Here is a 27,782-nt window from a genome sequence, read left to right as displayed (position 1 = left end):
GTTCAACCCCTTCACCTGTGTGGCCATGTTTTCCCATGATTCTTTCAGAGATTTTTTGCGTTTCCTCTCTCGGGGCTTCTACCCGTGTTTACCCGTGTGGTCCTGCGTTTTTGTTTTTGTTTTTTGTTTTGTTTTGTTTTGTTTTTACATTTATTTACTTATATACGGTGGCCGTCCTCACGCACACGGGAAGTGGGCGTCGGATCCCATGACAGACGGCCGTGAGCCCCCATGCGGCTGCTGGGATCTGAACCAAGAACCCCGGGAAGGGCAGTTGGCGCTCTGACCGCTGAGCCGCTCCCCCAGTCCGTGTCCAGATGCTCTCTGACCCGGGCGGTCCGCATGTCATTCTCACAGCCCAGTGACGTCACCACGCCCTCCATGGCGACCGGCCAATCCGAGTCACGTGTTAGATTCTCACTGCGCCACCAGTCCTCAGAGCGAGGCTTTGATTAACGGATTAGGGTGCGCATTGCGCAACCGGATGACATAAATTTGCTGACAGAAAATCTGCCCCGACCCTGTGGGCACTCAGGACAACCCAGGCCCGGGGCCGCCGCCGCCACCACCGTCTTGATTCCCCTCCCGCTCGGCTCTGGCTCTCGCACTCTCACGCTCCCTTCTCCCAGGCGCGGCATACGACGACCACAGCAGCCCGGCCGAGAAGGACGACGACAAAGTCCTCCCCGGCGAGAGCCACACTTACGCGTGGCAGGTCCTGGGGGAGAGCGGCCCAATGGCTTCCGACCCCCCGTGCCTCACCTATGCCTACCTGTCTCATGTGGACCTCGTGAGGGACCTGAACTCGGGCCTCGTCGGGGCCCTGCTCGTGTGCAAAGAAGGTAAACCGACGGAGTTCGGGGGGGGGGCGGGAAGAATTAATGGGTAACACAGGAAGGATTATGGGTAACACAGGGAGAATTATGGGTGAGACAGGAGGAATTATGGGTAATAATAATAAAATAATTCCATGTCATGAGGTCCCATTTATTAATCATTGACCTCAGGGCTGGAGAGGGTGGCCAGTGGTTAGAGCACCAGCTGCTCTCCCAGAGGTCCCGAGTTCAAATCCCAGCGACCACACAGTGACCCGCACCCTCTCCTGGTGTGGTCTGAAGACAGCCACAGGGCACCCCTATAGAATAAATAAGTAAATCTTTAAAAAAAGAAATGGTCGACCTCAGCGCCCTGGCCACCCGGGTGACTTGGATTTGAGTCGTGCACAGGGCGACGGGCACGAGCCTCTTCGCTTCCTTTCACGCGCGGGCGCCGCCCGTCCGATCTCTGTTTTCTGAGATCTTTAATTTCTGTCCGCAGAACGGACACCCAGGCACACATCACCCCCACACACGTCACCCGTGCACACATCACCGGTGTACGCGTCACCCATGTACACACTTCATGGACAACGTTTACTGTTTCGATATTTACCCTGTAAAAAATTCATCAGTCCGTCCATCCATCTGTCTGTTCTCTGATTTTAAATCCCATTTCCTAGCAGCTCAGTATTTTTTGTTTTTATTTTACAAAAAAATCAATTTCTAAGAGAAATCCCAAACTCCCATCAGTGACCTTTCACCCCAAAACTCACGTCAGTGACCTTTCATCTCAAAAACTCAGGTCAGTGACCTTTCACCCCAAAACTCACATCAGTGACCTTTCACCCCGGACAATTCCCGAAACACCAGTGCAAAGACCCTGACACGGAAGACCGAGATTGACACCGGGCGACGTGTGTCATTTCTCATGCCTGAACGTCGCATGAAGAAGCCGTGCGCTCTCGGGGCGCCTTCTCGCCAGGGCATGTGTGATGCACAGTCACTGCTCTCCTCTCCCTTTCAGGCCGTCTGTCCGCAGACAGAACACGGATGCCACCCCACTTCGTGCTGCTTTTTGCTGTCTTCGATGAAGGTTGGTGAATTTCAGTTATGATATGTTACATATACGGTCATGTGATATGTTACATATACCATCATGTGATATGTTAGGTATACCGCCATGTGATATGTTGCATATACCATCATATGATATGTTATGTATACCATCATGTGATATGTTACCTATACCATCATATGAAACGGGGACAGTGACTCGGGAAAGGAGAGGAGGAAGTGATGTCATTGACTTCTGGAACGGACCCTGCTGACCTCGTTCCCCTTCCACAGGGCGGAGCTGGCACGCAGCAACACGTGACCCCACGTCCACCGTGGCCCAGCCCACGGTGCACACTGTGAATGGCTACACGAACCGGACACTGCCAGGTTCGTGCGCGGCCGTCCGACCTCCCTGGGGTCGCAGCCTTGCGTGTCGTGTGCGGGTTCCAGAGAGTTCTGGACCCGTGAACTGTACCCTGCGCATGGCTGCTGTGTGTTTGTGTGTGTGTGTGTGTGTGTGTGTGTGTGTGTGTGTGTGTGCAGGGCCGGAAGTGCAGGTGTCACACGGACACCGTAGCGCAATTGTGTGTTTGTTGTCGTGTCTGTGCACAGAAGTGTTTTTTGTTTTGTTCAGATGGGAAAGGGGAGGTGCATGTATGTGTGTATGTGTGTGTGTGTGTATGTATGTATGTATGTATCTGTCTGTGTATATATGTGTGTGTATGTATGTATCTATGTATGTATGTGTGTATGTGAGTGGCTATGTGTGTATGTATGTGTCTATGTATGTCTGTCTTTGTGTATGTATGTGTGTATACGTGTGTATGTGTCTATGTCTGTCTGTCTTATGTGTATGTGTGTATGTATATGTGTATGCATGTATATGTGTATGTATGTATGTGTCTATGCATGTAGATATGTATGTGTGTATGTATGTATGTATGTATACATGTATGTATGCATGTGCTTTGAATCCTGCTATCCTTACTTCTCTGTAGCTGTCTCACTCCCATTTCACAGGTCTGACCGGATGCCGCGGAACATCCGTGTACTGGCACGTGATGGCGGTGGGCACCACGCCCGACATACACTCCATCCTCCTCGAAGGCCACACATTCTCTGTGAGGAGCCACCGTCAGGCTTCCCTGGAGATCTCACCCATGACTCTGCTCACGGCTCAGACGTGGCTGATGGACCTGGGGCGGTTCCTGCTCTTTTGTCACATCTCTTCCCACAGACACGGTACTGACACATCACAGACACAGTACTGTCACCTCACAGACACGGTACTGTCACATCTCCTCCCACAGACATGGTACTGTCACATCACAGACATGGTACTCTGCCTCCATGTCATTGACGATCCCGTGTGCCCCATGTGCCTTCAGGTGGCATGGAAGCCTACGTCCAGGTGGACAACTGCCCCGAGGCACCCCAGGGGCAGGGAAGAAGGGACGAGGACATAGAGGACTATGATGATCTGGACTCGGAAATGGACGTCTTCACCTGGGATCGAGATGCCGCCCCCTTCGTCCAGGTCCGCTCAGCAGCCAAGAGACACCCCAAGACCTGGGTGCACTACATCGCAGCAGAGGAGGGGGACTGGGACTATGCGCCTGCGGCCGCCACCCTAGAAGACGGGTAACCATGCGGGACGCAAACTACTGCACCACCCAGCCCTGCCTTCTCCCCAGAACGCAGACCTCACATGCGTGTCAGTTACTCAGGCCAGTGGATCCAGAAGCCGGGCTTAAGAGCACGGATGTTTATGGTCATGCGCAGGCCAGAAGGGCATGGCCCGCACTGGAAACGGAGGGAGACGAAAGAGACCCAAGAGTCCAGGGCTGTGCGTGCGCTTCAGAGGGGCAGGGGGCGGGAGCTCTAGCCACTGCACTGCATGGCTTTGCTTCTTTCTCAGGGTTTCACATTTATTTCAGTTGTTCAGCAAATATCTATACACACACACACACACACACGGACACGGACACATACAGACACATGCACACTCACGCACACATGGACACACACAGACACATGCACACAGACACATGCACACTCACGCACACACACACGCATACACACAGATATACACACACACAGACACACATTCACACACAGACACACACGGACACACACACATGCACACACACAGGCACACGCACCCCTCACTGAGTAACTGTGCAAGCACCGTGTTCAGGCCCCACATCGTCTGCACCGCTCACCTCCCCGCCCATCATGCAGGAGCCTGCGGAACCGGTACCTGGGGCGCGGCCCTGGCCGCATCGGCAGCAAATATAAGAAAGTCAGGTTCGTGGCCTACACGGACGGCACCTTTCACACGCGTGAGGCCACCCCGCGTGAAGCCGGGCTCCTAGGGCCACTGCTCTACGGGGAAGTCGGAGACTCACTGTTGGTGAGAACACGGGACACACATAGGGTCGTCTCAGTGTGGGTGAGAACACGGGACACATGGGGTCCACGCCTCTCCCACAGCCAAACCCTGAATCGCCATCTCGCTTGCACTTTCAGATTGTGTTCAAGAACCGAGCGAGCCGGGCATACAACATCCACCCTCATGGGATCCGTGACGTTGGCGCTCTGCATGCAGGGAGGCTGCCACGAGGTAACAAGTGTCTCCCTGTGTGTCTGGGTGTGTGTACGTGTGGTGTGTGTGTGTGTTTGTGTGTGTCTGTGTATGTGTTTCTGTGTGTGTGTTTGTGAGTGTGTGTGTGTGTGTGTGCGTGTCTGTATGTGTATGTGTATGTGCCTACATGTGCACACATGTGTATATATATATTTATATTCGAGAGACACCTCCAGCTGCTGACACACTGCTGTCACCATAATTTCACACACTTTTTTGCACCGTGTGAGGAGCACACGGAATTTTCCCAATGTTTTTCCCGTGGAGCTCGGTCACGTGCTGCCCTTCCTTCCCTGGCCCGTTTTCATCATGCGCTGTGCGAGCCGCACGTGTCCGGCAGGCGCCTTCTCACTCTGTTTGCCGGAAGTTTGCATGCGCGTGTGCATGAGTCATTCCCATGACGAAAAAACGCTGTCATCGCTGAAACAGGAAATTTCTTTCTTTTTTTTTTCTTTTTTTTGGAGCTGGGGACCGAACCCAGGGCCTTGCGCTTGCTAGGCAAGTGCTCTACCACTGAGCTAAATCCCCAACCCCAGGAAATTTATTTCTGTTTTGTTCCAAATTGGTGTGAGAATACGCGTGTGCCACGTCAGGTTGCAGTTTCGATGTGCAGAGAACTTGAATTACATACATATATATTATATTTAATATATTAATGTATTAAATGACAATTTAAATTGTTAAATCATTAAATTATTAAATTATTATTAAACCAATATATTAAATAATAATATATTAATATATGATATATGTTAATACGATATGTATTAATATATTTTATATATTATATATAAATATATATGTACATATATATGCAGGTTATACATATATACACATATATATGCAGGTTATACATATATGTATATATACAGGTTATACATATATACCTATATGCATGTTATACAGATATATATATATATGTGTGCAGGTTATACATATATACACATATATATGTGCAGTGTGCAGGATATATATAAAATATATACAGGTTTGGACTGCACTTAATGCAACGTCACTGTATACGTCATCCACGATCCTGTAGTGACTCACTTTCTGTTTGAACCTGTGCAGGGGTGAAGCACGTGAAGGATTTGCCGATCCGCCCAGGAGAGACGTTCAAGTACAGGTGGACGCTGACCGCAGAGGATGGGCCTGCAAGGTCAGATGCGCGGTGTGTGACGCGCTACTACACGAGCGCTGTGGATCCCGAGAGAGACCTGGCTTCCGGGCTGATTGGCCCCCTCCTCATCTGCTGTAAAGAATCTGTAGATCAAAGGGGGAACCAGGTGAGATCCTTTCTTCCCAGCGACTGGACCTGAACGTAGACATATGTACATATGTACATATATACATACATAGATATAAACATGCATCACATGTACATATATACATATGTATAAACATATATTACATATATACATATGTATAAACATACATACACGTACATATATACATGTACATATATACATAGTTATAAACGTATATACATATACATACATAAATATAAACATATACACGTGTACATGTATACATACATAGGTATAAACGTATATACACATGTACATATATACATACATAGGTATAAACATATATACATAAGTATGAACATATATACATATATACATAATATAATCATATATACATATGTACATATATACATACATAGGTATAAACGTACATCTATGGCCTACAGAAAACGCAGCCCGATAAAAGTGCAGAAGCCAAGTCCCACTCGACTCTCATCAAATCTGAGTTTTCTTTTTTTTTTAACATACATTTACTTATTGATTGATTGATTGATTGATTGATTTAGTTTTATCTTTTTAAAAAATTTTTTGCCACACAGATTTCTTCATTTACATTTCTCTTCTTTAAAACATTTACGTGAGCACACGGTGGCCGTCTTCACATGCACCGGAAGAGGGCATCAGATCCCATGACACACGGCCGTGAGCCCCTGCATGACTGCTAGGAATCGAACCTGGGACCCCTGGAAGGGGACGGTGCTCTAACCACTGAGCCATCTGCCCACCCGTATTCCAATGACCATTTTTTGAGTCAGGGTTCCAGTCTTGCTCTGAGCTCTTCATGTAGCTGGCGGTGACCTTTGACCTATGGTCCTCCCACCTATACCTTACGAACCCCGCGACTGTGCCATGTGATGCCCCTCCCGGTTTGTGCAGTGCTGGGGGTGAGGCCGATTTGCTGATTTACAGGGTAATAAGGATGATTGATTAGCTATGATAAAGATGATTGATTGGCTATAATTAATCAAGACATGATGACCAAGGTCTGGTCAGGCCGTGGAGAGCGGAGTCTCTGGGCAGAGGGATGCTGGGAGAAGAAAGCACTGTACAACTAGCCGTGTTCACCGTGCACGCCGTCGGCCGCACTACAGGGTGAACTGAGTTGGGTTGGTTTCTTCCAGGCCAGCCTGGCCTATGAGCAAAGCCTGTCCGAAAACAAAAGTAATAATAATCAATAATAATGATCAATTGGTCATAATGATAAGTATATTATTTATTATGATAATAGTGATAGTAGTCATTACCTGAGTAAGAAAAATTTAGTTCTTTGCAAAAGTAAATCTCACTGCTCGGGTGCGGAGGAACCAATAGCCGTGTTGTGAAGCTTGGTGGTGAATTCCTGCCAGTTACATGGCATTCTGTGGGTTTGATGCACGCAGCACACGGTCTTGGATGCAGGCGTGACGTATGGCATACAAATGTAGAGTAGCCGGGCTTTGAACTCATACTCAGACGTGAGCAGATGCCACACCTGAGCATGTTTCCTAATCATACTTTCCACATTCATCTTTCGGAAGCCTGTGGAAAAGTATGTATATATATGTATATATGTATAATATAAGTATATATAATATAATAAATATACATATAATAATATATGACGATATATGTGTTATATAATATATAAGTATATATAAATATATATTGTATATGTATGATGTAATAAATATACATATGATAATATATGTGACATATATAATAAATATATACAAGTATATAATGTATATACATATACATACATATATATATTCTCTAATTTCCTCTTCAGCAACTTGGCTTCTGTAACTCTGGGTCATATAAAACCAAATTTACACACATGACGTTTATATCTATGGAAAGCGCCATTCCAAGATGTCCTGGGGCTTTTTTTGAACAAAATCTTTTGCTCCGCCGCCATTCAGCATCCACCCCATCACATGCGATCCCCGCTTTATGTGTTCTAATCTCCAGTAGGCCTTACCTAGTGACGTGTGTGCGGGCCGCCGGCTCCTGCCTACGGCATGAGTGACGTCTCCTGCACTTTACTGTACACGTCATTAGTGACGTCTCCTTCATACATCATTCACAGATGATGTCAGACGAGAGGAACGTCATCCTGTTCTCCGTGTTTGATGAGAACCGGAGCTGGTACATCGCGGAGAACATGCGACGCTTCCTCCCCGACGAGGCACATGTGCAGCTGCAGGACCCCGAGTTCGAGGCCTCCAACCTCATGCACAGTGAGTGAGGAGTGACAGGCGCTCTGTGCTACCCTGACCTTCGAATCTGCACTTTACGTCATCGCTCCCTGTGCCCAGTGATGACGCACCGCGTAGCTCGCTTTGAAATATCTTATTATGATGTCATCACGTGCCATGCACACGTCATCCGCCCTCTCTATATCTTTTCACTTCAACCCGCTTTTGTTCACGTTTAATGTAGGGGTGGGTCATTAAACTTGCTTTTCCTGTCCCTGCCTCCTAGGGGTCTGTTCTACAGGACAGCCTTCTATAGGGATGTATGGGAATATATATATTTATATTTACATTTATATTTATGTATATTTATTTATAGATATTTGGTGTATATTTATAAAATATAGGACTATATTCCCTGGGGATATTTGAATGACACGTGCCATGGGCGTCCCATTGGTCTATCTCACTGACCATGTCGCATTGAAATACTTTTCATCTCCTTATGAAATAAAACAATCAGTGGGATCCCTTGTCCACTTTCTCCTCCCGTAAAATTCACTCCACTCGTTTTCCGGTGAGGCCTCTGTTCACGTGTAAATGCCATGACAGTTAACGGCGACTGAATATGTCACCTGTCCTCACGTGACCCCGCCCCGCACCTGTCACCTGTCCTCTCGTGACCTCGCCCTGCACCTGTCACCTGTCCTCTCGTGACCCCGCCCTGGAGTTTCATCTCTATGGCTCCCACACTGTGTGAATCTCCCCACTTTGGGTTTGCGGCCTGGCTATTAGATATTGATCTTCTCCCTGATTGCTCACGGTTCTCCATGGTAAGGTAACAGGTGTGGTTGCTGGGAAACGAAGTCAGCATGTCTGGGAGAGCATTCCGCGCTCTAACCACTGAGCATCCCCCCCAGCCCGTAACAATAACTTCTCATCGTTTCCTAACAATCGCATCCATCGGCTTCACAGGCATTAATGGCTACGTCTTCGACGGCCTGGAGCTGCGCGTTTGCCTGAACGAGGTGGCTGCCTGGCACGTGCTCAACGTCGGCGCGCAGACCGACTTCCTGTCTGTCTTCTTCTCTGGACACACGTTCAGACACAGGGCGGTGTACGCAGACACACTCACGGTGTTCCCGCACTCGGGGGTCACCGTCTTCATGTCCATGGATAACCCAGGTTGGCTGTCGGTGTCGGTTATTGATATCAGTTATTGATATTAGTCATTGATATTGGTTACTGATATCAGTTATCTATATCAGTTATCAATATCAGTTATTGGTATCACTTATCGATATCAGTTATCGATATTTATAATCTATATTAGTCATCGATATTAGTTATTGATATCAGTTATTGATAGATGTTATTGATATTAGTTATTGGTATTAGTTATGTACATTACTTATCGATATTAGTTATTGATATTCATTATCTATATTAGTTATTGATATTAGTTACCGATACTGGTTATTGACATCCATTATCAATATTATTGATAGCTGTCATTGGTATTAGTTATGGATATTCATTATCTATATTAGTTATTGATAGCAGTTATTGGTATTAGTTATGGATATTAGTTATCAATATCAGTTATTGATAGCAGTTATTGGTATTAGTCATCGGTATTAATTATGAATATTGCTTATAAATATGACTTATCAATATTAGTTATAGGTATTAGTTATAGATATCAGTTATTGATATTAGTTATCGATATTGGTTATCGATATTAGTTATTGATATTAGTTACTGATAACAGTTATTGATAGTAGCTATCAATATCAGTTATCGATAGCAGTTATTGGTATTAGTTATTGGTATTAATTATAGATATTAATTATAGATATTACTTATTGATATTATCAATATTAGTTACCAATAACAGTTATTGCTATTAGTTACTGGTAGCATTTATAGATAGTAGTTACCAATATTCATTATTAATATTCATTATCTATATTAGTTATGGATGTTATTGATGTTAGCTATCGATATTAGTTATTGATATTAGTTATTGATATCAGTTATTGATACTAGTTATTGGTATTGGTTATGGACATTAGTTATCGATATTAGTTATCGATATTATTCTTTCGCCGACAACTGTGATCATTTCATGCTTCTTTTGCCCACTCCGTCACATTCAGGCAGACGGGTTTGATCCGTGGCTTTGGTCATGGCAAAGTATTCTAATGAGGAACAAATTGCTTAGACATGATTGTGATTGTGATATCGACAACCAAGGCACACACACGTGAACGGATACGATATTTCTTCCAAATTTTATCCGTGTGTTGTGCCCAAGCCTGTTTAGCGTCGCACATTCCAATGCAACCATTCCGTTTATTCCTGTGAAACATTTACCCATTGTCTTCTTTTTTTTTTAAACAGAATTAACTCCATGGTGAAAATATCTGAGTTACGAACACATGTGTGCACATATGTGCTGTTTTCTTATACATATTATTTCCAGCCGTTATATTCTTTTTTATTTCACATTTTTTCAATTTATTCTTTTTTTTCACTTTTACTAAATCGGGTTTTTCTTATTTACATTTCAAATGTTATCCCATTTCCAGTTTTCTGTATGTCTTCTTATATTTTTTTCTCTGTACTTTTCTCATTTTTTATTTATATATTTATTTTTTCCCCATTTTTAGTAAATCAGGGATTTCTTACTTACATTTCAAACATTATTCCCTTTCCTGGTTGCCTGTCCATCAGCCCCATCCCCTCCCCTTCTATATGGGTGTCCCTCTCCATCCACCTCCTTCCTGCCCCCCCACATTCCCCTGCACTGGGGGTCTAGCCTTGGCAGGACCAAGGGCTTCCCCTACCACTGGTACCCACTAGGCTATCCTCTGCTACGTAGTATGCAGTCGGAGCTCTGGGTCAGTCCATGTGTGCCCTTTGGGTAGTGGTTTAGTCCCTGGGAGCACCAATTACCTTCTCTATGCCAGGCATGATAGAGAGTGGCGACATAAAGATAACAGTACCCACTCGGTATGGCAGGTCAGTGCCACAGGGCTTGCCTACCACATATACATTCCCAGATCAAGTTTTGAAAAACAGATAGAAGCCTCGAACCTGCCTTTTATATAGAGACAGACAAAGTCTTTGTGTGACGTGACCCCCACCGATGGGGTCGGGGAGATCGCTGATGGGGTCAGGGAGAGCACCAATGGGGTCAGGGTCAGGGTTTAGTTTAGGGTTAGGGCTTAGGGTCAGGGTTAGGGCTTGAGTCAGGGTCAGAGTCAGGGTCAGGGTCAGGCTTAGGGCTTAGGGTCAGGGTCAGGGTTAGGGTTAGGGCTTAGGGTTAGGGTCAGGGTCAGAGTCAGAGTCAGGGTTAGATGCAGAGACACAATTGTCGCATAGTTGAACGTTCCACATGTTTTTGTCATGTCTATCACTCTACCATGTGTTTGTACTTGTGTGGGCACCCATGCTGTAGCGCAAGGTCAGAGATTAAAGGGCAACTATGAGACACGTTCCTTTTCCCCTACGACATGGATTCTAAGGATCGCATTGAGGTCGTCAGACAGCTCTACCCGCTGAGCCCTCTTCCGCGGCCTTGCGACTGGCCATGCGCAGGGCACGCCGGCGGCAACGCCACGGTGAACCTTACCTAGCATCAGTGAACCCATGTCGGGGATTTAACTGCGTCACCCGTGCATAACAGGACAGACTTCTCTGCCGTGTCTTCGTCCATCTGGAAGTGGGCGAGAACCTCCAATGTGAAACAGACTTGGGGAGTGGGGTTATGTGTGACTGGTTTTACCCTTTCTCATTCCCAGGTGTGTGGGTGCTGGGGTGCCACAACCCGGACTTCCGGAAGAGCGGGATGACCGCACTGCTGAAGGTTTCCAGTTGTGACGAGGGCGTGAGTGATTACTACGGAGAGACCTATGAGGGCGTTCTGGCCCCGTTGGCCAATGACAACGCCGTGGACCCCGGGAGCTTCTCCCAGAATTCAAATCGTCTGCACAGCAGGAAAAAGAAAAGCAACACGCCGATGCGCTTCCCACTGAGCCATCCTACCCAGCATGGCTCGTTTTGGTCGGACAGCCAGGGAGATGTCCATGACGCTGTTCATAGAGTCCATTCACCCGCTGCAGCACACAGCAATGAAGGCCCAGCCGAAGCAGCCCAGCTCAAGCCCAAACCCCATCCCGGTGAGAAAATGGCACTTCCTCCTTCTTGGTTAAGAGCAAAGAGAAGTCTGGTGACAACCATGGAAGCCAAGCGGAAGAAACTGGATCTCCAGGTCCAGGTTTCTGGTTTGCCCGATGACAGAACAACCACAGTGGTTGCGCCGGACGATTCGATGGCAGCTTGTAAGAAGGCGGGTTCTTCAGGGTTTCCAGATGAATCGAGTCCCGCTGCATTGGGTAAGAAAATGTATCCCCGTATCAGGCCCCACGGACCTTTAAGCATCATTGAAGGAAACAGGGATTCCAACTCGTCGGACTCGACTTTAATGTATAGGCTGGGAAGTCCACCAGGAGACGCCACATCATGGACGGAGAACCGCAGAGGACTCGGCGAGAAGAGGTCTCACAGGGTCGCTTTCCTGGCCAGAGGTAACACTTTACTCAGTGACGTTGATGAAAAGTCGCACGCCCCCGGCCCAACATCAGTTGGGAACAGCACAGCAGCCGTGCAGGACACCATATTAGAGATCCACAGTGAGATTCTCGAGGTCACACCTCCGATTCATGACAGGATACTTTCAGACAAAAGTGCTACATATTTGAGACCGCACCGTACGCCCGACAGAATCACCTCGACGGAAAGGAAAGACATACGTCACGAAAAAGATGGAGATCCTGTTCCGCAGGATCCAGATGACACAAGCGCGCCATTCTCGGAGGCGCCTTTCCTGTCAGAATCCACAGATTGGTTAAAAGAGGCCAATGGGGATAACTCTGCAAAACCTGAGCAAGAACCCAGTCCAGAGCAATTAGTGTATTTAATGTATATAAAGTGTATGGAAAATCAGAGTTTCTCGTCAGAGAAGAATAAAATGATAGCAGGGCAGGGTGGATTTACCAAGAACACAGGACTTGAAGACACGTTTTTTCCCAGAAAGACGAGTATGTTTCTCACCACTGTGGCTAAGAGACAAGAAAGTGGGAGGCACAACCAAGAAAACAATCCTCAGGAAGTGACAGAGAAGGAAGCGCCAATCGAAGAGAAGGGAGCTCTGCCCCAGGTGCACATAGCGACTGGCTCTAAGAACTTCCTGAGAGACGTGTTTGTACTCGGTACTGGGCAAAATCTAAATCTCCACGAAGAGACATATGTACCAGTTCACAAAAACGTCCCATGGACAAGGAACCCAACAGACACAAGACAGATTCCCATGGTTCATTTCTTTAAGAAAAGGAAGGAGGAGGAAACCAATTCAGGAGGCTTGGTAAACAAAACGAGAGAAACGGTGAGAAACTACCCAAGCCAGAAGAATAGCGTTGCTCGACGTAGGGAACAGGCTTCGGGACGAATCAAAGCATCCGCTCGTTGGCTTCCAGACGTAAACCGTTCAATGCAGAGTCTCCTTAAACAGATTGACCACCGCAAGGAAAGGAAAAAGTTCATTATAGAATCCCGCTCCGCAGATCGTTCTGGGACTAAAAGTCCCACTCAGACCAATCATTCTCCCTCACACGTTGTGAAAACGTCAGCATTCCCACCTAGAGACATCCGAAGGATCGAGTCGCGAGACAGTTCTCCTCAGGTCTGGGTGTCGTCCTACGCTTACGACTTTGAGACAGGAAGTTCTACAATTCGAGAGAGCAGTCCTTTTCTGAATGAAACTGAGACGGATAACCCTTCTCTCGCCGTGCCGCCGCGGGAGATGTTCGTGCGTCGAGGAAGGTTCGCCTCCCCGGGAAAAGTGAACACACACTCAGTGCCGTTCATGCGTCGAGGAAGGTTCACCTCCCCAGAAAAAGTGAACACACACTCAGTGCCGTGTGACAAACCCGAAAACGTTGTCTCCTCGGAACCAGTGTCGCCTGGCGAAGCTGTCACAGTCGCACTCTCTCCTCACGTCTCCACTCAGGAGGAGGAACCTTTGCCTGCAGGAAGTAGCTGTGAGCGTCGCGGACATGTGGATCTCTTTCTCGAAATCTCTCTCCAGAGAACACGGGGGCCCGTTGAACGGAGTAGAGGAAGGAGGCCTGGGGGAGACATGGAAGGTCACACAGAGAACCCCGGAAAGACTCCCTCCCCACTGGCACAGATGCCGAAAGATCAGCGTGGGTCTGAAGCGGGGTACCCAAAAATCTGCCGCTGGAGAGACGGCACTGTTTCGCCCCCGAGGCCTCACAACCTTTCCCTAGGAGCAAAGAAAAAACCAAATCTGCCCCGAAGAGAAGCCACACGGGTGGAGCAAGGCGAGGCTCCGAGGCTGGTCTCTCCAGAGCCCCCGGTGCTGAGACGACGTCCAAGGGAAGCTGGCACCCTTCTGCCAGGAGGAGAGATGCGAGAGGACGACGGTGATGGTGTCACGGCGGAGTACGACGACGATGATGACGTCATGGCAGAGTACGACGACGATGCTGTCACGGTGGACACGCCCGAGGATTTCGACATCTATGGCGAGGAGGCAGGGCAGGGACCCCGCGGCTTTCAGCAGAAAACGCGGCACTATTTCATCGCGGCGGTGGAGGAGCTTTGGGACTACGGGGTGCGTGTGTCGCCTGGAGCTCCAGGAGACAGGTTTGTGTTGTTGTTTGTTGTTGTCGCTTTTTATTACACTGTTGTTTGTTGTCATCGCTTTTTATTGCGTTGTTTGTTGTGATCGCTTTTTTTTTTCCATCTTTATTAACTTGAGTATTTCTTATTTACATTTCAATTGTTACTCCCTTTTCCTGTTTCCGGGCCAGTACTCCCCCCCCTTCTGTATGGGTGTTCCCCTCCCCACCCTCCCCCCATTAGCACCCTCCCCCCGAACAATCACTTCACTGGGGGTTCAGTCTTGGCAGGACCAAGGACTTCCCCTTCCACTGGTGGTCTTACTAGGCTATTCATTGCTACCTATGAGGTTGGAGCCTAGGGTCAGTCCATGTATAGTCTTTGGGTAGTGGCTTAGTTCCTGGAAGCTCTGCTTGGTTGGCATTGTTGTTCATATGGGGTCTCAAGCCCCTTCAAGCTCTTTCAGGCCTTTCCAAGATTCCTTCAACGGGGGTCCCATTCTCAGTTCAGTGGTTTGCTGCTGGCACGCCTATGTATTTGCTGTATTCTGGCTGTGTCTCTCAGGAGAGATCTACATCTGATTCCTGTGAGCCTGCACTTCTTTGCTTCATCCATCTTATCTAATTGGGTGGCTGTATATGTATGGGCCACATGTGGGGCAGGCTCTGAATGGGTGTTCCTTCTGCCTCTGTTCTAAACTTTGCCTCCCTATTCCCTCCCAAGGGTATTCTTGTTCCCCTTTTAAAGAAGGAGTGAAGCATTCACATTTTGATCATCCTTCTTGAGTTTCATGTGTTCTGTGCATCTAGGGTAATTCAAGCATTTGGGCTAATAGCCACGTATCAATGAGTGCATACCATGTGTGTTTCTCTGTGATTGGGTTACCTCACTCAGGATGATATTTTCCAGTTCCATCCATTTGCCTGTGAATTTCATAAAGGCATTGTTGTTGATAGCTGAGTAATATTCCATTGTGTAGATGTACCACATTTTCTGTATCCATTCCTCTGTTGAAGGGCATCTGGGTTCTTTCCAGCTTCTGGCTATTATAAATAAGGCTGCTATGAACATAATGGAGCATGTGTCTTTGTTATATGTTGGGGCATCTTTTGGGTATATGCCCAAGAGAGGTATAGCTGGGTCCTCAGGTAGTTCAATGTCCAATTTTCTGAGGAATTTCCATAATGGTTGTACCAGTCTGCAATCCCACCAACAATGGAGGAGTGTTCTTCTTTCTCCACATCCTCGCCAGCATTTGCTGTCACCTGAGTTTTTGATCTTAGCCATTCTCACTGGTGTGAGGCGAAATCTCAGGGTTGTTTTGATTTGCATTTCCCTTATGACTAAAGATGTTGAACATTTCTCTAGGTGTTTCTCAGTCATTCGGCATTCCTCAGCTGTGAATTCTTTGTTTAGCTCTGAACCCCATCTTTTAATAGGGTTATTTGTCTCCCTGCGGTCTAAATTCTTGAGTTCTTTGTATATTTTGGATATAAGCCCTCTAACAGTTGTAGGATTGGTAAAGATCTTTTTCCAATCTGTTGGTTGTCATTTTGTCCTAACAACAGTGTCCTTTGTCTTATAGAAGCTTTGCAGTTTCATTAGATCCCATTTGTCGATTCTTGATCTTAGAGCGTAAGCCATTGGTGTTTTGTTCAGGAAATTTTCTCCAGTGCCCATGTGTTTGAGACGCTTCCCCACTTTTTCTTCTATTAGTTTGAGTGTATCTGGTTTGATGTGGAGGTCCTTGATCCACTTGGACTTAAGCTTTGTACAGGGTGATAAGAATGGATTGATCTGCATTCTTCTACATGCTGACCTTCAGTTGAACCAGCACCATTTGCTGAAAATGCTATCTTTTTTCCATTGGATGGTTTTGGCTCCTTTGTCAAAAATCAAGTGACCATAGGTGTGTGGGTTCATTTCTGGGTCTTCAATTCTATTCCACTGCTTCATCTGTCTGTCTCTGCACCAATACCTTGCAGTTTTTATCTTGTGATCGCTTTTTATTGCGTTTATTCCCTTTACAACCCCATGTCAGCCCTTCCTCTGCCCCACCCCGTGTCTCCCTCACAGATTCCCCCCCCATGCTCCCCTCCCCTTTGGAAAAAGGGAAGCCCTCCTCTGGGTGTCAGAACCCCCATCTGCCCCACCCATCCCACCCCCCATCTGCCCCAGCCCCCACCTGTCCCTTCTGCCCCAACCATCACACCCCCATCCACCCCAACCCCCATCTGCCCCATCTACCCCATCTGTCCCAACCCCTATGTGCTCCCTGCTCCATCCGCCCCAAGCCCCCTCTGCCCCACCCATCCTACTCCCCACTTTTGCACATCAAGTTACTTCAAGACTAGGCCCAAATGAAGGCCAAACCGCTCATCAGCCACACATGTGCAGAGGTCCAGCCTGTGCTCACTCCTTGGCTCAGAGGAAAGCGTCCTCTATCAGTGTCCCTGCGTGTCATGCAGACAGAACACATTTTGGGTTGAAGGTTTTGTGTGTGCATGTGTGTGTGTGTGTGTGATTATGTGTGTATGAGTGTGTGCATGTGTGTGTGCATGTGTGTTTGTGCGAGTGTGTGTGTGTGTGCATATGAGTGTGAGTATGTGTCACCCAAACCAAAACCTACAACTCTCTCGTCTCCTCGACTCTCTCTCCCTCCTCCCTTGCCATAGTCACCGACGCTGCCGCCATCATCGATTTATGCTGCACTAGAAATGTGACCCCGAGACCCCTTGCGCGTTGGCCAGCGCTGCTCACTGAGCCGCACGCCCCACTCCTGAGAATCCCCTTTCGTCTCTGTCCCTCTCCTGCCCACGCAGTCACATTCGCTGTGAATCTTGGACCCTGCCCAAGTGTGACCTCACACACGGGGGGAAGAAAAGCACGAGGCGCTGTTCTCTGCGGGTCGGCAAAACACAGATTTTTCTCTCCAGGGCGTGGAGTGGGGACGCAGCTCGGTTCCGGAAAGTGGTTTTCCGTGAGTTCACGGACGGGTCGTTCACGCAGCGTGTGCACCGTGGGGAGCTGGACGCACACCTGGGGCTACTGGGGCCATACATACGGGCGGAAGTGGAGGACAACATCGTGGTGAGTCGCGGACGCGCTGGTCACGGACATGATTCTATATGTTCAGTCGCCTCCTGGTTGTGGGACTGACATATGTGCGTGGGAATGAGGTACCTGCGTGCGTAGGGTGGAAGTAGGAGTCACGTTGTCCAGGCCGGCGTGTCTCGACCTGTAGGTGAGGATGCCTTTGGGTGATCACGTGACCCACATGTCAGGTATCCTATACATCGGCTATTTACATTAACTTCTGCCCAGTACCGCGGGTCCGCACAACGTGAGGGTCGCGGTATCAGGAAGTGCAAACGGTGTGCGACCGAGTCCGTGTGTCCGTGCGACCCTGTCCGTGTGTCCTTTTGAACGATGCCCATCCCCTAACCCGCCTCCCTCTGAGCGTTTAAGGATTTTTCACGTTGTGAACTCGGAATTTGAATTAAATTTAAAGCGAATGAATGAATTTTCCTGGTAACTTTCTCCTCTAAGTCTGCATTTTTTCTCCTTAGGTTTTTATTACTCTGATAAAAATTACTCGTCTGCGTCTTTCCCCAGGTGACCTTCCGGAACCAGGCCTCCCGCCCCTACTCCTTCTACTCCAGCCTGGTGTCCTACCCGGAAGCCGACGGTGGAGCTGCACCGAGGAGCAACTTTGTGCGGCCCAACGAGACCAAAACTTACTTCTGGAGAGTCCGGCCGCACATGGCGCCCACGGACGGCGAGTTTGACTGCAAGGCCTGGGCCTATTTCTCCGACGTGGACCTCGTAAGCTGCGGGCTACGGGGGTGGCCGGGCTGGGTAGGGGGTTTTGTTCTTTATCTCTGCGACCTCTTGATGCGCGTGGGGATTTCGCCGGTGCTCGAGTGTGTGCGCCGTATGCAATCCCAACGCACACACGGGAGACCCCGGGGAGACTTCAGGTTCCCTGGGACTGGAGTCAAAAAATAGTCGTGAGCCGCCATGCCGGTACTAGGAATGAGACAGATAATTCTGGAAGAGCGGCCAGCGGTCCTGACCATTTGGCTACCCTTTCCAGGCTGGTTTTTACGTCCTGACCACTGGGCTAAACGTCTCAGTGTTCACGCTCAGCACAGCGGGACGTTTTAGGCCAGGGCGTTGGCGTCACTGTTCTGTGTCAGAAATGTCGCTCTGGAATGTTCTAGGGAGAACGAATAGTGCAATTGATGCACCTGAGAGGACTTTAATGCAATCAATACAACTAATACAGTTATTACAATTAATTAATGAAATTAACGCGATGAATACAATTGATACAATTAATTAGTGCAATTAATGCGATCGATACGATTAATGCAATTACTGCGATTGATAAAATTAATTATTGCGATTAATGCACATGAGAGACAATTAATGCGATCACTGTGATCGATGCGATCGATGGAACGCGGCCGGCCAACACACACGAGCGGACGCTGATGCAGCTGCCGCGTCACTCTAGGAGCGAGACCTGCACTCGGGGCTGATTGGGCCACTGCTCGTGTGCCACGCCTCCACCCTGCACCCCTCGCACGCGCGGCCGCTCGCAGTGCAGGAGTTCGCGCTGCTCTTCGCGGTGTTCGATGAGACCAAGAGCTGGTACTGCGCTGAGAACCTGGACCGGAAGTGCAGGCCGCCCCGCGGCACCCCCGCGGGAGACCCCGCCTGGAGAGAAGAGTACCGCTTCCATGGTAAAGAAGAACGGTGCATACGTCATCCATACGTAAATATTACTCAGTGTGCACGTCATCCATACGTAAATATTACTCAGCGTGATTACTCAGCGTGACTGTCATCCATACGTAAATATTACTCAGCCTGCATACGCCATCCATACGTAAATATTACTCAGCGTGCGCGTCATCCATAAGTAAATATTACTCAGCATGCACGTCGTCCATACATAAATATTACTCAGTGTGCATGTCATCCATACGTAAAGCGTTATTTTCTGGGGAGAGACAGGAAGTTGTCAGAGCCGGGGGTGATGACTTTCTGTGCATCACTTCCTCCTCAGCCGTGAATGGTTACGTCGCAGATGCTCTGCTTGGCCTGGTGATGGCGGAAGGTCGGAGGACGAGGTGGCATCTGCTCAGCATGGGCGACCCCGGGCACGCACAGTCCGTGCATTTCAGCGCGCACAGCGTCACCGTGCGGGACGGGGGCGAGCACAGGACAGCGGTGTGCAACCTGTACCCAGGTGCGCGCGGCTGTGAGCTGTACCCTATATGTTCACGGGGGTCCATGTGATGCTGTGCTGTATACATTCTGTTCTCTATACATACATTCTGTTCTCTATACATTCTGTGCTCTATACGTTCTGTGCTCTATACATTCTGTTCGCTACACATTCTGTGCTCTATACATTCTGTGCTCTATACATTCTGTTCTCTATACATTCTGCTCTCTATACATTCTGTGTTTTATACATTCATGGGGACGCGCACTTTATCCCAGACACAGAGATAAATGAATCAGCAAACGAATGATGTAATTCCAGGAACATAAAGAATACTTGGAATCAATAATTCACACCGGGCAGTGCTTTCCTCTCGAACCCCACAGTGTATGTGCAGCTGTCGACACTGATTGCTGGGGACTGGGGAGGTAGCTCAGTGGTTAGAGCGCCGACCGCTCTCCCAGACGTCCAGAGTTCAATTCCCGGCGGCCACACAGTGGCTCAAAGCCGTGTGTCATGGGATCCGATGCCCCTCTGCTGGCACGTGTGAAGATGGCGGTCACATAGAACAGGGAGAGCCTGACAGACGTTCACAGATGTGAACAACGCATGGAGGAAGCACTGATGACCTCATGGATCGACGCACACTTTCATGTCAGTTTCTACTTGTCCCTCTAAGTAGTGTGACTCCGCCCCGTTTCTGAGTACGTGTGTGTGTGTGTGCATGTGTGTGTTGTGTGTGTCTCTTTGTGTGTCTGCGTGTGTGTGTGTGTGTGTGCATGTGTGCGTGTGTGTACCTGTGTCTGTGTGTGTCTATGTGTGCGTGTGTGTACCTGTGTCTGTGTGTGTGTGTGCGTGTGTGTGTGTGAGAGAGAGAGAGGTTGGAGGTTTCCTGTCACGAGGGGTGAATGACCGGTGGGTTCAGACACCCGAAGACGGCATCGGACCCCGTCACATACTGTCGTGAGCCACCGCGTGGTCACCGGGAACCAAACTCGGACGCTCTAACCAGTGAGCCGCCCTCCCCAACTCCCCATCCTTACTTTTCCCAGGAAATAATCCTTGTTCCTTCCGGTCCCCCAAGGCGTGTTCACAACCGTGGAGATGTTGCCGTCCAGAGCAGGGATCTGGCGGGTGGAGAGCCTGGTGGGCGAGCACCTACGGGCTGGGATGAGCGCCCTCTTCCTGGTGTACAGCACGCGTGAGTAACCGGACTGGGACTCGCTAACCATTCGGCCTCCTTCCCTACGGCTGCCGTCCTCCCTGACGCGGCCGCATTTGTCAAAGAGCAGACAATTGGTGTGGCCCTGGGGCGTGGGCGTGGCCCTACCAGAGTGGATGTGGAGAATGGGTGTGTCCCTCGCAGAGCAGGAGAGACTAAGAGGTGGTTGTGTCTGTGCGTCCAGCTGACCTCGCGTCCATGTGGTTCCAGGCTGCCAGGTACCGCTCGGCATGGCTTCCGGTTACATCCGGGACTCGCAGATCACGGCTTCCGGCTACCACGGTAAGCGTTGGGACCCCGGGGCTGGGATTCGCGTCCCGCCTGCCTCTCCTCTCGGGTGTCGGGGGTCGAACCTGTGTCCTCGGGCGGAGCAGAGTTGGTGGTGGGGGAGCCTCGGCTCTGACCGTGGCCATCTTGGTTCCGGCCACACCCATAGCCCCACCCCTGCCTGATGTCCTGCCCTTCTGCGGGAGGGGGCACTGCGGGTCCCCCCTCCCCACTGTGGGGAAACTCATCAACCCCTCCTCTCTCCTCCCTCACCCATCTCATCCTCCCCTCCCCTCCCTCACCCATTTCATCCGCCCCCTATATATGTGTATTACAATAATATAACGTATAGATTGAAAGTCACTGTAACAATATGGCCTCTCTCTCTCTCTCTCTCTCTCTCTCTCTCTCGCCCCTGCGGTGAAGGGCTGTGGAGCCCGCAGCTCGCGAGACTTCACAACGCGGGATCCGTGAATGCCTGGAGTGCCAAGGAGCCATTCGCGTGGATCAAGGTCAGGACGTATGGTGGGGGCGGCACCGCGTGTGCCGTGAGACAGCGCTTAACATATGCAGAGCACGTGCCATAGGATGACGTGTTATAGCCGCGATCATGTTATGTCCATGATTATATGTTATAGTATGTAATAATATATGATATAGTGATCTATTAACACAGTATATCATATATTATATAATGATTTTATAATATATTCATAATTATATTGTTATATCCATAACTATATATCATGCTATATGATAGTACATTATCATATATTAATACAATATATATTATATATTATTATCTATTAATACAATGTCATATTAATATAATAATATAATGTATTTTATTTTAATTATATTAAATTATATTCATGATTATGTTATATAGCATTATAATAGTATATAATAATCTATTAACACAGTATATCATATAACATTCATACAATGATATATGTTTTATTCATAATTATATCTGTAATGAATGACTCACATGTAACAGCGTGAAGGACACAGACCCCTCCCATTTCCTGCTACTTGGAGTCCAGCCTCTGGAACGCTTTCCATGACCACGGGTGGTGGTTACTGCAGGCTGAACCCCCGTAGATCGGTGGGTCACATGCTCAGCCACAGGGGTAGCTCCATTAGGAGGTGTGGCCTCATTGGAGGAATTGAGTCACTGTGGGGTGGGCTTTGAGGACATATGTGGTCAGACCATCACATGTATGTCCCATGGTCTTCCATACATATACGGTCAAACTGTCACACATATGCCCCATGGTCTTTAACATACATTAAAATGCGTGTCCTTCTAATTGGCAGGTGGATCTCCTGGCGCCCATGATTCTTCACGGCATCGAGACGCAGGGCGCCCGCCACAGACTTTCCAGCCTTTATGTGTCTCAGTTCATCATCATGTACAGCCTGGATGGGAAGCAGTGGCTGAGCTACCGAGGAAACTCCACGGGAAGCCTGATGGTATGTGATGGGTTCTCCCATGTATCGGGTTCTCCCATGTATCAGGTTCTCCCATGTAATGTGTTCTCCCATGTAACAGGTTCTCCCATGTGACGGGTTCTCTCGTGTAATGTGTTCTCCCATGCAACGGGTTCTCCCGTGTGATGGGTTCTCCCGTGTTATGTGTTCTTCCATGTAACGGGTTCTCCCGTGTGCGTGTGCTTGGTTGGTGCTGTTGTGGGGTTGGTGCTGTGCTTTATGGGCTGGAGAGGTGGTTCAGTGGTTAGAGCACCGACTGCTCTCCCAGAGGTCCTGAGTTCAGTTCCCAGCAAGCACACAGCGACGCCCAGACATGCGTCATGGGATGCGAGGCCCTCTTCCAGTGCGTCCAGGACAGTGAGGTCATACATGTAAAATAAATGAATAAGTCTTCACATGTGCCGTGCCCTGCCTCCGCACAGGCTCTGTGTTTTTCGTCTGCGGAATTCATGAGGCCGTCATTTTTCACGGCTGTGTAGTACTCCACTGTACACATGTGTTTCCCGTGATCCCTCCCCGTAGGTTTTCTTCGGCAACGTGGACGCGTCCACTGTGAGGCACAACCGCTTCGACCCCCCGATCGTTGCCCGCTACATCCGTGTGCACCCCACACATGCCAGCATCCGTACCGCCCTGCGCATGGAGCTGCTCGGCTGCGACCTGAATAGTGAGGAGGAAGTGAGGGGAGAAAGTGAGGGGGAGTGAGGAGGAAGTGAGGGGGAAGTGAGGAGGAAGTGAGGCGACAACCCGCCACTCTTGTCTCTCCGAGGGCTGCAGCGCGCCTGGGCATGGAGAGGGACGGATCTCGACACGCAGGTCACTGCCTCGCCCCACCTCAGCACCGCTTTTCTGCTTGGCCGCCTGCGCCGCCGGCTTCACCTCCGGGTGGGGGCCAATGCCTGGCTAATTTAGGTGAGTGGCGCGATTCACCCCCTGCAAGACCTGAAGAGGATGGGAAATGGGGAGATGCCCTTGTGTTTCCTATGTGTAAGCGCTGTCCACCGTGAAGCGCAGTGGTTAGCGCTGTGAACCGTGATCCGCAATGGTAAGTGCTGTCCACCGTGATGTGCAGTGGTAAGCGCTGTCCAACATGGTGCGCAGAGGTTAGCGCTGTCACGTGGTCACAAAGACGGTTGTGGGGTCCTCCCCGCCTCAGCAAACAGTCACGGAGGAGATTGTATTCGAATTTCTGCCCTCCAGGTGAATGATCCCACACAGTGGCTGCAGGTGGACTTGCAGAGGACTGTGAAAGTCACCGGCGTCGTCACCCAGGGCGCGCGGTCTCTCCTCACTGCCATGTTCGTGAAAAAGTTCCTCGTCTCCACCAGCCAAGATGGCCGCCACTGGACTCACGTCTTGCACGACGGCAAGGTCAAGGTATTTCTCCTGGAAAGGGTGTGGTGCTCACAGTAACTCCGTCCCGTCACCAGGCCGGGCTAACCTAGACTCTGCAGCGTGCGCAGGCTAACCTGGACTGTGTAATGCTTGTCATATCTCCCACTCTGTGACCTTGCCCTGCTTGGGTTGCGGGGTCGTGGTTTCCCATCGACTTTGATATCAGGACTCGGTAGAACCGAGCGAGGGCCTAGGTGTGACCCGCACTGCACACGTGACCCCTCACCTCCCTCCACACGTGACCCCTTCACCTGCACGGTGGACACGCAACCTGACCCCCGTGGCAGCGCGGGTCTGTCACCCCTCCTCACGCCGCTCTTCCCATGTTACCCCATCGCCCCCGGGGCATTAGGAGCCCAGAATGAACAGGGAGGAGTCTGAGCAGGGCGGGGTCTGAGCAGGGCGGAGGTGCACTTCCTGTTCCAGACCCAAAACTCCTCACTTAGTGGAACCTGGGAGCATGGGCACTGGAAGCTAAAACTTTCCAAAAGGTCACCAGGGGCGATGGTGGGCGGGGCTAATCCTTCTCCACCCTCCACCCCCTGGACCCATGCATCCTGGGTATGGGGGAAATCGTACTGCCCTCTGATTGGTCACTGACCCACATTCTGCCCCAGCCCTCCATGTTCCTGCCCCCCGCATTGGCGCCGTCACTGCGTCTTCTCAGGGCCGATAACGGGACCGCGGTGTGACCACTGAGTTCCATGACCGTGTGCCCATGGTCACACTCCTTGGGCTGTGAAATAAGTCCCTTCATGTGACGTAACAGTGCAGGATACCATGGAGGACGTAGCCCGATGTGGACAGGTTGCTCAGTGGTCATCTCACCAGGTGGCTCAGTGGTCATTTCACCAGGTAGCTCAGTAGTTATCTCAGGAATGGCGCCCAACCCGGGGCTCAGGGTTGGTCCCTGCCGTTGGCACATCTGGCTCTCGGCAGCAGCTGTGGCCAGGTCAGTCTTGGTGACCGGAAGTCCGTGTTGTTGAGCCACCGTCGCTGCCACCGTAGCCGCCCTGTCTGTGCCCACGGAGTCATGACGGGGATGGAATCAGAGGCAGAGCCATGATGGGGGCGGGGTCAGAGGGATGACAGGGGTGGGGTCAGAGGCAGAGCCACGACCCAGGCGGCGTCATCCCCTCAGCGGAAGTCGCCTTTTACAAGGGAACGCCCGGCGAGGCCATAGGTGCATCCCATGGCGTCCCATGTAACGGAGTGGAAACCAACAGGCATTCGAGCAGCTTCATGTAACTTGGTTGGGCCTTCGGGATCTGCCCGGTTACGTATGTACTGCTTGCATGTGACAACACGCTGCTGCCGTGCGCGTCCTACCTCACGAGTCGTGGGGTCCGATGGCATGCAGCCTCACATGCGTGTGTATCTGTACCCCAGCCTCACATGCATGTGTACAGGAAGCGCTTCATGTCCTCGCCGCCCTGACTTAGATTTAAGGCGATTTCAGGCAAGGAACGCGATGCATGGTGTGGTCTTTTATCAGAGTTTTTTTAATCGTGCATTTATTTTTCCCTTTATTTATAAGCGTCGTGCCACACTCCCCCATGTGTTGTGCAAAGCGGAAGTGACACATGCACTCGTGTGTTGTGCTAGCCGTTGTGACACACTCACTTGTGTGTTGTGGGGAGTAGAAGTGACTCCTGTGTCCTCCTGCAGGTTTTTCAGGGTAACCGGGATGCGTCCACGCCCGTGGTGAACTCTCTGCACCCCCCGCGCTTCACTCGATACCTTCGGATTCACCCCCAAGTGTGGGAGCGGCAAATCGCTCTGCGGCTCGAGATCCTGGGGTGTGAGGCTCAGCAGCTGGACTGAGGTTGCCTTCGCACCTGCGCCTGTCACCCCTCCTCAGTTCGAGGGTTGTGTCACTGCTGTAAAGGGAAGCATGGCAGCGCATAAGCAGATGTGGCGCTGGAGGAGTGACCGAGATTCCACATCTGGACCCACGGGCAGCAGGAGGACAGAGACGCGCCACCACCATTTTATTTAAGACCATACATGATGTATAACCATATATGATCACACACGACCCCACTCTGATACTCTCCAAATTATTCATCCTGAATTTCCTGAAGACTTAACTTTCGACGTTCGAAGTGGAAGCCGGGAAGCGATGCACTAGGTTTTACACGTTCAGTGTATATGGTGTATATATGATGTATATTGTGCATGGCCAACACCAAAAAAAAAATCCGTGATAGAATGAGAACTGGAAAAAATGATTCTTTTTATTCCTTCTCATCCGTGAACTTCATTCACTCATTCCTGACCCCACTATATGTAGCCTTCCATGTTCTCTTTTCTTCATGTTATACTCTATCTAAATGTACGTTTGTTTACATATATAATATATAAAACTATATAACTATATAACTGTATATAACTATACATAGGTATATATAAGTATATATAAGTATATAACTATGTAACTATAATGCTATATATATAACTATAAGTACATATAACTACATAACTATATAACTATATATATAAACTCTATATAACTGTATATAACTATATAAGTATATATAACTATATATAACTATATATATAACTATATGTAAATATATATCATCAGCTAGATTATACATATGAGAGAAAACATATAGATCTTTTCTTTCTGACATTGCGTGACCTCATTTAATAACATACATTCTAAGGCTATCTATGTTCCTGAAAGTTTTATCTTCATTTAAACTTTAATTGAAAACCTGAAACACTGAAACTTTTAGGAAAAAAAGAAAAAGAAACCCACAGGATATATATATATATATATATATATATATTCACCCTTGAAAAAATATATATATTTTTTCTTCACCCTTGAAGATCTCAGTCTAGGCAGGAACTTTCAAATGGAGCATAAACTCGACAGGAACTGACCCCAAGTATCAACATGTGAAAAACATGCGCAGCAAGAGAAACGACCATCAGTTCACACACCGTCCAGAGGATAAGAGACAAATCTTTACCAGCTACACTTCACAAAAGGGCTAATTAATATCCGGGGGCTGGAGGGATGGCTCAGTGGTTAGAGCACCGGCCGTTCTCCCAGAGGTCCCGAGTTCAATTCCCAGTGACTGCACGGTGGCTCGCAACCCTCTGTCATGGGATCCGTGTCCACGCACACGGAGCGGTCTCTGCCCTGACACGCACACAGAGTGCTACTATCTTCAATAAATGAATAATTCTTAAAAAGGGCTGATATCCAGGATTTACAGAGAACTGCGGAAATTAAACACCAATGAGATTAAATTGTTAAGCCACAAATGGGCAAATGCACAGAACGCAGTCTTCTAAACAAACACACACAAAAGTGAGCCACAAATGGTAAATAACTTTCTTAATGTCCGTAGCCATGGCCATAAGAGAAACACAAATCCAACCATTTTAAGACACCGCCTCACCCCAGTCATGATAGCCGTCAGCACATCTGATGGGAAAAGTCGGAG

General features: G+C 49.0%; 1 protein-coding gene across 1 annotated transcript in view; it reads left to right on the top strand.

Annotated features, from left to right (window-relative positions):
• Positions 1-26,521, top strand: part of F8 (coagulation factor VIII) — a 30,690-nt gene extending 4,169 nt beyond the window's left edge. The window contains exons 4-25 of the mRNA XM_032885481.1: positions 630-842; positions 1,843-1,911; positions 2,166-2,261; positions 2,895-3,116; positions 3,263-3,515; positions 4,116-4,287; positions 4,404-4,497; positions 5,590-5,804; positions 7,894-8,044; positions 8,975-9,184; positions 11,806-14,731; positions 17,644-17,797; positions 18,323-18,532; positions 19,227-19,455; positions 19,782-19,964; positions 21,028-21,144; positions 21,376-21,447; positions 21,859-21,944; positions 22,753-22,908; positions 23,449-23,628; positions 24,127-24,303; positions 25,990-26,521. Coding sequence (XP_032741372.1) covers positions 630-842; positions 1,843-1,911; positions 2,166-2,261; positions 2,895-3,116; positions 3,263-3,515; positions 4,116-4,287; positions 4,404-4,497; positions 5,590-5,804; positions 7,894-8,044; positions 8,975-9,184; positions 11,806-14,731; positions 17,644-17,797; positions 18,323-18,532; positions 19,227-19,455; positions 19,782-19,964; positions 21,028-21,144; positions 21,376-21,447; positions 21,859-21,944; positions 22,753-22,908; positions 23,449-23,628; positions 24,127-24,303; positions 25,990-26,145 — 6,341 coding nt within the window. The 3' untranslated portion in view covers positions 26,146-26,521. The remainder of the gene's footprint in view (positions 1-629; positions 843-1,842; positions 1,912-2,165; positions 2,262-2,894; positions 3,117-3,262; positions 3,516-4,115; positions 4,288-4,403; positions 4,498-5,589; positions 5,805-7,893; positions 8,045-8,974; positions 9,185-11,805; positions 14,732-17,643; positions 17,798-18,322; positions 18,533-19,226; positions 19,456-19,781; positions 19,965-21,027; positions 21,145-21,375; positions 21,448-21,858; positions 21,945-22,752; positions 22,909-23,448; positions 23,629-24,126; positions 24,304-25,989) is intronic.
• Positions 26,522-27,782: the final 1,261 nt, after the last annotated feature.

The sequence above is a fragment of the Rattus rattus genome, chromosome 15 (assembly GCF_011064425.1).
Source record: "Rattus rattus isolate New Zealand chromosome 15, Rrattus_CSIRO_v1, whole genome shotgun sequence".
NCBI lineage: Eukaryota > Metazoa > Chordata > Mammalia > Rodentia > Muridae > Rattus > Rattus rattus.
The sequence above is the reverse complement of the archived record's forward strand: the minus strand, read 5'-3'. Positions and strand labels throughout refer to the sequence as shown.